Raw genomic sequence first — 10,635 nt, forward strand, 5'->3', positions numbered from 1 at the left:
CTTTGGAGGGAGGGATGCATTTGTTGTTGTTGTTAACGCTAAAACCCTCAAAAGGCGGTAGGTTTATGACGTGCAGTTTCTTCCCTGACTATAAGCTAAGTTAACCGGGCGAAGAATATTGAGGCTTCCTTTTATTTTGAGTTACAAAATGGCGTTTCCCCCGTCGCCCGAAATGGTATCTTCCCGCTTCCTTTCCCTATTGAGGCCAAATGGCTCCATAGACATAGTAAAAAGAAGAGCGACGCTACAGCGGTTCAGAGATCACTTCCGGCTTGTGTTGGGAATGGTTCCTCTTCTTTCCCCTCAATGGTCCCTTTTTACCATAGAGTGGCCGAAGCCTAGAGCGTCAACTACCACCGGAAGTAGGGTTTCCCTTGCGTCCTCTTCGTTTCTATGGGCTTCCGGTTCCGGCTCCTCTGGCGATGGCGCGGCCTGGGCCTCCGTCGTAGGCGCCGCTCCCCTCCACTGCCTTCCCCTCCGTCTTATGGCGGCCCCGCACCCCGACAAGCTGGAGGGGGGAGTCGGGCCCGCCCCTCCCGCGCCCGGTCCGCCGCCTCCTCCGCCGCCTCCACCTCCGCCTCCCGCCCCGGGCAGCCTCTCCACAGGACCAGGCCGCAAGCAGGGCAAGGCCGGTGAGCACAGGCCCCGGGGCCTCAGGGAGGAACGGTTGCCACGGAGACCGGGGGCGGGAGCGCGCGCGGTTGCCATGGAGACGGGCGCCTTGAGTGACAGGCAGGGGAGCCGTAATGGAAGCCTGTTTAATCCTCCTCCTTTGTCTTGGGGGCTTCGAGTCGTTTCCCCCTTATGGCTGCCTTTACCTGGCCTTTCCTTGGCGAGATTATCATGGAAGAGACCCCAAGGCAAGAGCCCTTCTGCCATGCAGGGACTCTCAGCCAAAGCATCCCCATTGACAGATGGCCAGTGCTGAGACTGAGAGGCAGATACAAGGTCACTGCATCCAGTGGGCTTTTATGCTCAAGCGGTGATTTGAACCCAGGTCCCCAGTCAGCATGGCGTAGTGGCTTTAGCGTTGGGCTATGACTCTGGACAACCAGGGTTCGATTCCCAGCTCAGCCATGAAACCCACTGAGTGACCTCAGGCAAGACACACTCTCTCAGCCTCAGGGGAAGGCAATGGCAAGCCTCCTCTGGACAAACCTGGACAAGAAAAGCATAATAGTGCCACTATTCTGCTTTGGTCAGGCTTCTCCTGGAAGACTGTGTCTAGTTCTGGGCTCCACGATTCAAAAAGGATGTTGAGAAGCTGGAGCGTGTCCAAAGGAGGGCCACCGAAATGGTGAAGGGTCTAGAAATCATGCCTTATGAGGAGAGAGGGACCTTGGTATATATAGCTTGAAGAGAAGATTGAGAGATGATACGATAGCCCTCTTTAAATGTTTGAAGGGATGTCACATTGAGGAGGGAGCAAACTTGTTTTCTGCTGCTCCAGAGATTAGGGCATGGAGCAATGGATACACGCTGCAGGAAGAGATTCCAGCTCAACATTTGGAGGAGCTTCATGAGAGTAAGGGCTGTTCGACATTGGAAGACACTCCTTGGCGTTTGTGGGAGGGCCTCCTTCTTTGGAGGTTTTCAAACAGACACTGGAGGGTCATCTGTCAGGAGTGCTCTGATTGAGAGTTCCTGCACGGCAGAATGGGCTTGGCCTGGATGGCTCTTGGGGTCTCTTCCAACTGTAGAATTTTAGGAATTACTCTATGAATTGCCTGATTAGATAGACTGAGGGTCGCCATAAGTCAGAAATGACTTGAAGGTAAAGTACAACCAAACCCCAAAGTCACAGTCCAATGCTCAAACCATTGCACCAGACTGCCCCCCCCCCCCCGTACTTTTTGTTCCTGTGCACTTACAAGTCAATTCTGGCCTATGGCGACCCTATTGCTGTTTTCCCCTCATATACAGTATAGTCATTTTATATAGAGCCCTGTCCTTCCCTTGTTTGTCGAATGCAGGGGGTAGGAGCTTTAGGCTGGGCTCCTGCCCCTGTCCCTAATCTCTCCTCAGGCAATGGAACTGAATCTCATGATGAATGCTGATGAAGAGCTCATCCACTCAGCTCTTATCTCTTGCAGGTTTTCAATAGGACAAAGGGTTTTGAAAGAATCCCATCCAGTGGGATCAGCTCATCAGTGGAAGGATGTCTGCTTACTAATCACTATTGCTAAACTCATGTGACCAGCTATTATGGAAATTGCCCTCTTTACTGAGCCACAGATGACTACTATAGTTATCTTTCCGAAGCCAAATTTGTTTTTAAAGTGGGTTAGGAACTTGGACATAGTTGCTTGTAAGCGGGAGGGATGTTCACTTGGTGAGTGAACACTAATTTTTTCTTACCTTTTCCTTATTGCTGTTACCTTATTAGGCCTTCAAATGAAGAGCCCAGAGAAGAAACGCCGCAAGTCCAATACACAGGTAACTTTGTATGTGTGTGCAGCCGTGCTTCATGTATGAATCAGTGTTGGGGTCATGTTTTAAAAGTTCTGTTTATTAAAAGAATATACACAACATTAGAGTAATTACAGTAAGGGAGAAACCATAAACTAGAGAGGGCACAAAATAAAGAATGAAGGAACGGTGGAGGGGGGAGGCAAGAAACTAAAATGTGGTGAGTGTTGGTGGAAGTAAAGCAATACACATTGAGTCTCCTTTATCTGGAACTTTAAAATTGTCCATGTGGGTGGCTGAGATAGTGACATCTTCGCTTTCTGATGTTTCATAGAGTCATAGAGTTGGAAGAGACCACAAGGGCCATCCAGTCCAACCCCCTGCCATGCAAGAAATCCAAATCAAAGCATCCCTGACAGATGGCCATCCAGCCTCTGTTTAAAGACCTCCAAGGAAGGAGACTCCACTACGCTCCAAGGGAGTTTGTTCCACTGTTGGACAGCCCTTACTGTCAGGAGGTTCTTCCTAATGTTGAGCTGGAATCTCTTTTCCTGTAGCTTGCATCCATTGCTCCAGGTCCTAGTCTCTGGAGCAAGTGAAAACAAGTCGGCTCCCTCCTCAGTATGGCATCCCTTCAAGTATTTAAACAGGGCTATCATATCTCCTCTTAACCTTCTCTTCTCCAGGCTTTGTTTCATGCGCAAGATTATTAAAAATATTACATATAAAAGGTTTAAGGCTATGAAAACATCAATGAATTTTACATGTAGACTTGGGTCCTATCTCCAAGATATATATATATATGCGCAGATATTCCAAAATAAAAAAAAATCTGACAACCAAACCACTTCTAGTTCCAAGCATTTTGGATAAGGGAGACCCAACCATTATATATGAGAAAGTCTCTCAGTCTTGGGTCCTGCCAGTTGTTTTCATACAAAAATCAGATATCATTCAACGGTGGAGCAGGATCGATAACACCAAAGGTCATCTCTACAGAATCTGACTGAGAGGCTGTGGGTCACAGTAACAGTTGATGTTCAGTAGCATATTTGATGGATGTCAAATATTAAAAAAGCACCCATGTGTTCCTGTGTTCTAGCTTGACTCTTTTTTTTATAGTAATGCATCCAAACAAGTTCGATTCCCCCAATTATTATTAGATAAACTGTCGAGATTCCCAGCATCGGGTTGTTTGTTGTCTGCCCCAGTCAACAAAAAAGAGGTCAGTATAGAGCAGTGGTTCCCAACCTGTGGGTCGGGACCCCTTTGGGGGTCGAATGACCCTTTCATGTGGGTCACCTAAGATCATTGGAAAACACCTATTTAATTACAGTTATGAAGTAGCAACAAAAATAATTTCATGGGTTTGGGTCACCAAAACATGAGGAACTGTATTAAAGGGTCGCGGCATTAGGAAGGTTGGGAACCACGGGTATAGAGTAAATGTGTATTTTAATTAATGAATAGGTAACAGTAGCAATGCTTTACCATGAAGTATTTGTTGAGCTCTGTTACTTAGGAATCAACGTTAATGTACCTGAGTAGTTATTTTCTTTTCAGTCCGTTTCCACAGCCCTGCAATTTACTTACATGCATTCTAAAACTGAGTCCATTTTCACCCTGTTTCTTCCAGCCAAGTCTCATCTGCTCACTGCTGTGCTTTCTGCAGTTTCTAATGCAGAAGTAGGAGCCCTGTGGCTCTCTAGATATTTGGCCTCCAGCTCCCATCCCTCGCACCCACCATGGCCAGTGGTGGGGGGTTTGGGAAATTACATTCAAGACTTCTAGGAGACCGAGTATAGCTCACGCCCATTATGCCTCCGCTGATTAGAATATGTAAAGACTTTTGTGTGTGTGATAAAATGTTAATTGATAGCATCATGGTTTTTACACTGGTAGTAACAACCAGATTTCAATGTTACATATTTGTTGTTTGCATCATATTTATTTCTAAGAGGGTAAATGGTGCAAGAGAATTCATACAATCTCTAGTACAGGAAGCAAGTAGTTGGGATCAAAATGTTATGTGGAATTAGGTGGTAGTTATTTTGGGTTGTATAGTTTCAGGCATTCCCCCTCCCATCAAGTTCCCCTTCACTTTTCAGCTTTAAAAAATAATAATAGAAGGATTGTGCTAAAATGGGGCATCTCCACTTGTAACCTGATCTGATACAACTGGGAATCCTGCAAAGCATCACACATAGACTAGGTAAAAAAAGGAGGAGGAAAAAGAGAATGTGGCATTACTTTTAAGAGTAACTGGATTTTATTTCAGCATGAGCTTTTGTGGATATAAGCCCACTTCTTCAGATGCATTACAGAGTGATATTAAAGCATCAGGTATAAAGCATTTTCATAAAGTCATGGGAGCGTGAATCCCTTGCTCTAGATTTTCAAAGGGCTGAGCAAGGTGATATAGGTCTTTCAGATTTTTAGTGTGGGCAGTTAGTGTTGAGGTGTGAAAGCAATAAACCTGCTTACCATAAGTCAGTTTCCCATCATTATAAGGATTGTTCATTGTGAGGATGAAAAAACTTTGACACTTTCACTAGGATAACCAAACTCAGAAAGTTTTGATACTAACCCTGCTGGCTGGGACTTCTGGGAACTGAAATCTGAAACATATGGAAGGTCAAAAGTTTTCTCACCCTGATGTAATGCATACTCTGTTTTGGTTATTTCCCCAGATGTTGTTGGATTGCAGTGCCCATCAACCCTAGTTAATTGAGTTAGGGATAATGGGAGTTATAATCCAAAACATCTGGAGGGTTTCATGTTCTCCATTTTTGCTCTGAGTGCACAATGAGGGTCCACAACTTTCCTCCATGCTTATTCTGCTTTACTCTTGCAGGGCCCTGCCTATTCCCACCTCTCGGAATTTGCACCTCCACCGACCCCCATGGTGGACCACCTGGTGGCATCAAACCCATTTGAGGATGATTTTGGGGCACCCAAAGTTGGCTCGGCCTCTGCACCTTTCCTCGGCAACCCCAGTCCATTTGGAAACTTCCGCATGCAGGGAGCGATGGGGCCCCAGGTCCCTCCTGGCTACGGCGGAGGGCCCCAGCCCATGCGGAGGCAGCCTCCCCCGTTTGGGCCAAGCCAGATGGGCCCGGCCTTCAACCTGCCTCCTCAGAACCCTGGTTATGTGCAGCCAGGTGGAATGGGCTTTGGTGGTCAGCCATTTGGCCAGCCCTTGGGCCAGAACTTCAGTCCCCCTGGTGGACAGCTCATGCAGGGGCCTATGGGTGGCTTTGGGCCCATGATTTCCCCAACCATGGGGCAACCCCCACGGGGAGCGGATATGGGCCCAGGGCCTGCCCTCAACGCCCCTGGAGGTCCCCCAATGGCCCAGCGGTTCAACCAGCCTGGAAACCCATTCGGACAATCACCAATGCAGCGCCCCAACCAAAATCTTCCCAATCTGCCCCCCAATCCCAGTCCCTTTCCTGGACCTGATCCTGGCTTCCCTCCCAGTGGTGAAGATGGTGGTGGAGGTGGAGCTGGAGGCGGGGGTGGCAGTAAGCCCCTCAACCCTCCTCCCAACACTTTTACCCAGGAGCCACATGCGGGATCACCAGCAGCTGTCAATGGCACCCAGGCCTCCTTCGTGCCCAACAGCGCAGGGCACAGCGGTGGCACTGGCACCCCCGAGGCCAACAGCATGCCCTCCTCTGGCAAAACCTCTGGAAACTCTGGCCACCAGCCGCCACCTGGGCTTGTGTATCCATGTGGGGCTTGCCGTAGTGAGGTCAATGACGACCAGGATGCCATTTTGTGTGAGGCTTCTTGCCAGAAATGGTTCCACCGGGAGTGCACGGGCATGACTGAGAACGCTTATGGGCTGCTGACCACAGAGGCCTCAGCAGTGTGGGCCTGTGACTTCTGCTTGAAGACCAAGGAGATCCAGTCGGTCTACATCCGTGAGGGCATGGGCCAGTTGGTAGCTGCCAATGATGGCTGAACAGACAAGCATTGGACATGCTGGGACTCTCTGCATGAGAGACTACAACGTCACTAACCCTGCATGGTTGGCCAGAAGAGATGGGATCTCAGTTTTATACCACTAGACTTTCATTGGCTTGAACCGCAGACCCTGCCATCACATATATGGGACTGGCCGAGGCATTTTGCTTCCTGAGGCAGAGAACAAGTTGGTGCTCTCCCTGCTTCATGTACACAAGACTGGCAGCTGAATCTTCTTTGGCATAGCGGCACACTGATATCCTCCACCAAACTTGAAGGCAGTAAAGTAGCCGAAGGGGCTTAGACAATACGGTTCCTTCCTCCAACACTTTGTTGCTGTATCCCAGCCTTTGCTGCCTGAGGTATCTGCCTTACTCTGTCTATCAGTAGGGCTGGCCCTTACACACACACACACACACACACACACACACACACACATACACACACACAGGTCCATAAATGTGGGTAGCAAGCTTTTGGCATGTGTGTGGTTAACTGCTTGGCAGAAGAGAGGGCAGAGTCCTTTGTTAAACAAAAAAGTATCTGTTTTAAGGTCTGTGACCTCCAGAATTTAGGGCAAAGGTAGGGAGACTTAGCCTCCTCCATGTTGTGGATTTCCAATTCCCAGAAGCCACAGCCAACAGATTGTGGAAATTGTATCCCCAAACACTTGCAGGGTCCAGGCTCCCCCACACCTGAGTTCAGGCTTTTCTTTCAAGAGGCGCTGGATCCCAGCCCTACTTGCCTGGATAACAGTTGCCATTTTGGAGTAGGGTAGCTAGTAAAGCAGAGGCAGCTGTGGTGTCCCTTGCAGGGCCTAGCCCAGGCAGCACATGCCTTGAGTTCTTTGAGCATAGCTCTCATAACATTCCTTCTTCCTGTTCACAGACCACTACTGTGTATTTTCAAGCTATCAATTGGCCAGTATTGTTTCTGGGCAGCAGCCTCTGCCTTTGTCCTTTGCCCCAGAGCTGCCCAGCCTATCTGAAGTGAGGAACTGGAAATTATTTATTTGCAGTGTGCCAGGGACTGGCACCATATTTGTGCCCACCGGCTAGTTGTTTCTTTTCCTGAAAACTTACCAGGGGATGGCAGCCAACAGCCCAGGGACCGGCACTTTGGCTAGCACTGCTTTACATGATAAGATTTTATGGTTTTCACATAAAAAGGGAGAGGCAGGGATTATTTGCTGCACTCCCTCCTTCCCTTCTACCTTTCTTGCTTCCTGGCTTGGATGGTCTTTTGGTCTCACCTAACACGGGCAGCTAGCAAAAGCTGGACAGAACCTGTTCCCATGGTTTGGATCAGTTTCTTCCCTGATACCTCCAACTCCTCTCCTCTATAACTTTTTGTCAAAGAGGGTGCGGCGCAATTCCTGTTGTAATTGGTTCTGCCTCCAAATTTCACATGGATTGGTTGCGGGATGCTGAAGCCAGACTGAGCTGAGAGCTGAGCCTGCGGTTCCCTCAAGAAAAAAGGATGCCTGCCTGGGAATGGATGAAATACCTCCTTGGAACCCCTCTGTGGCGAGGGGCTGTCAAAAAGAGCCATGCAAAAAAACACTCTTGAACATTGTTTTTTATAAAGTTTTTTAAAAGCCTTTTGGTGACTCCCATGTCCCCGATTTGCGTGTGTGCGCGTGTGTTTTGAGGTTTTCTTTGGTCAGTTAACAATGTGATTTTTGATCATTGTTTTTATCCCACTGGTCCTTGGATGGGAAGGGAATGGGGGCGGGGAGTGGGGTGCCATAGCTGGATTAATACACAGAAATCTTCCCCCCACCTGTCTTGTTTTTATGTGAGAACATTAAAAGTGACATTTTGTACCAGCCTGTTATAAAGTAATTTGAAAGGATTATAACAAATTGAACAAAGGGGTGAGCGGCTATGAAAGAAGTAGAAAAGATCCTAATATGCAAAGATACACAACTGAACTTAGAATCATACAAGCCGTTGTATTCCCTATTCCCATTGTATGGATGTGAGAGCTGGACAGCTAAGACAGAAAATAGGAGGGAAATCAATTCATTTGAAATGTGGTGCTGGAGAAGAGCACCAAGGATCCCATGCACAGCCAAAAAGACAGACAAATGGGTACAGAAATCTTGGAAGCCAAGATAACAAAAACTGTCAGTCATACTTTGGCCACATCGTGAGAAGACATGACTGGTTAGAAAAAACAATAATACTAGGAAAGGTGGAGGGAAATAGAGAGGAAAGCCGCATGTTAGATGGATAGACTTTATTAGGGAGGTCACAGGTATGAGTTTGCAGGAACTAAGCAGGGCAGTCGAGGACAAGAGGGTCTTCATAGAATCCTAGAGTTGGAAGAGACCACAAGGGCCATCCAGTCCAATCCCCTGCCATGCAGGAACTCAGTCAAAGCATCCCCAAGTGGTCTTGGAGATGTCTCATCCACAGGGTCGCATGGGTCAAGATTGAAGGCAGTTAACAACAAGAACAAGCTGGCCTTCCACATAGACTAAATGCAGCCTCCTTTCTTTCTGGTTGACTGATTCATGCAGGCATTGCATGACCAAGGTGCTGGAGCAGAGAGCTTTTGGGCCTGCAGCCACAGGGCTGTTTTCCTGCTTGTGTATTTAACAAACCTTCATACACACACCCTTCCTGCTTCCATTTTTCTGACCTCAAACCTGTTGGCGAAGGCCCAGTACCCAAGCTACCAATGTGGTTGTGTTCCAGCCAGACAAACCAAGGCTCCAAAGGCAAAGTCAGTGTGTGGGATACTGCCCCTCCACTGCGTCTCTTCGCCAAGAGTGTTTGTGTTCCTGTTTCCCATTGTTGCTGTCTTCTTCCTTGGAGCCGGGTAACAGAGCATTGCCTTTCACCCTCCCTTTTCTTTTTTTGAAAACGTTAACACTCCCATCCTGGGCTCAAAGACAAGACTTCTGATCCTCAATGCCAGTTCTGTTTTGCTGCCAAAGACAGGTCCAGGCTACTCAAACAGCCAGAGAAACAGCTCCCAACAGACTTTTAAAACATATGTACGTGTGGTTTTGCTGGCTGGATGTTTGGCTGGGAAAATTCCAAGCAGAATGGCACAGTGAGAATTACTGGTGGTAGATGACAGTCTACATTTTGTAACCTTATATATCTGTGACTACATTGCATTGAAGCAACAGAACCCTACTAGTGAATTGTGAAATGTGCACTTGTCAGGCACTGAGAAGGTGTTCTGATGCACATTGGGCACTCCTGATATGCCTTGGGCATGTCTCATGTTCATTGGGTGCTTGAGATGTGCCTTGGGCACTCCTGTTGTGCTCCAGCACTTTTAGCCAGTGTCCAGATGTGTGTCAGTAGTATACCACAGTACACTGGCACCCATTACACATCAAAGCCATGGTGCATGTGTCACTTTACTGGCTACCATTGCACAAAAGATACATGTACATTGTAATGCCATGGCAGGGCCTAGGTGAAGACAGATATTGCAGAACTATTGTATATGCTCATGTATAAGTCTAGAAATTTAGATCAAAAATTTACCCCAAAACCTAAGTTGACTTATCCATGGGTCAATGTAAGTATTGTATCCTAACTCTTATTTAAAAGAAGGAACCATCTCCTGATGAAAAGCAAGAGTATAATATGTGAAGCATCTACCCCCTCTACTCTCTCATTCATCCAGTCTTAAGAGCAAGCACAAAGCGTTATGACTGCTGAACTTTTGTAAGTTCTTCAACATTTGTTTTGCTTTGCTTCGTCTTTAAGATCCTTTGCTACATGCCCCTCAATTTTATCCTCGACTTACCAATGGGTCATAGCAAAAACCATAATTTTGGCCCTCAAACCTGTCATTAGCATATACATGATTTACAGTGGAGAATATACGGTACTTAATTCTAGTTCCCGTACATGTCCATTTTTGAAGATGCAAGTCCTATGCTGAATATTTACTTCCCACCTATTGTTCAATTGGGGACTCAAGACAGAATCCTAGAGTTGAAAGAGACCGCAAGGGCCATCTAGTCCAACCCCTTGCCATGCAGGAACTCTCACTCAAAGCATCCCCAACAGATGGCCATCCAGCCTCTGTTTAAAGACCTCCAAGGAAGGAAACTCCAGCACTTTCTGTGGGAATATGTCCCACTGTTGAACAGCTCTTACTGTCATAAAATTTCTCCTAATGTTACGGTGGAATCTGTTTTCATGTACTTGCATCCATTGTTCTGGGTCCTGTTCTCAGGAACACCAGAAAACAAGTTTGCTTTATCTTCAGTATGACCCCTTCAAA

General features: G+C 47.3%; 1 protein-coding gene across 1 annotated transcript; it reads left to right on the forward strand.

The window, feature by feature from the left end:
• The first annotated feature begins 43 nt into the window (after window positions 1–43).
• On the forward strand, window positions 44–8,220 carry PYGO2 (pygopus family PHD finger 2). Its single transcript, XM_042440949.1, has 3 exons — window positions 44–632; window positions 2,387–2,436; window positions 5,264–8,220. Exons 1-3 carry the CDS (start codon window positions 149–151, stop codon window positions 6,374–6,376), a joined length of 1,647 nt encoding a protein of 548 aa, XP_042296883.1. The 5' UTR covers window positions 44–148; the 3' UTR covers window positions 6,377–8,220.
• The last annotated feature ends 2,415 nt before the right edge of the window (window positions 8,221–10,635 follow it).

The sequence above is a fragment of the Sceloporus undulatus genome, chromosome 9, assembly GCF_019175285.1.
Source record: "Sceloporus undulatus isolate JIND9_A2432 ecotype Alabama chromosome 9, SceUnd_v1.1, whole genome shotgun sequence".
Taxonomy (NCBI): Eukaryota; Metazoa; Chordata; class Lepidosauria; order Squamata; family Phrynosomatidae; genus Sceloporus; species Sceloporus undulatus.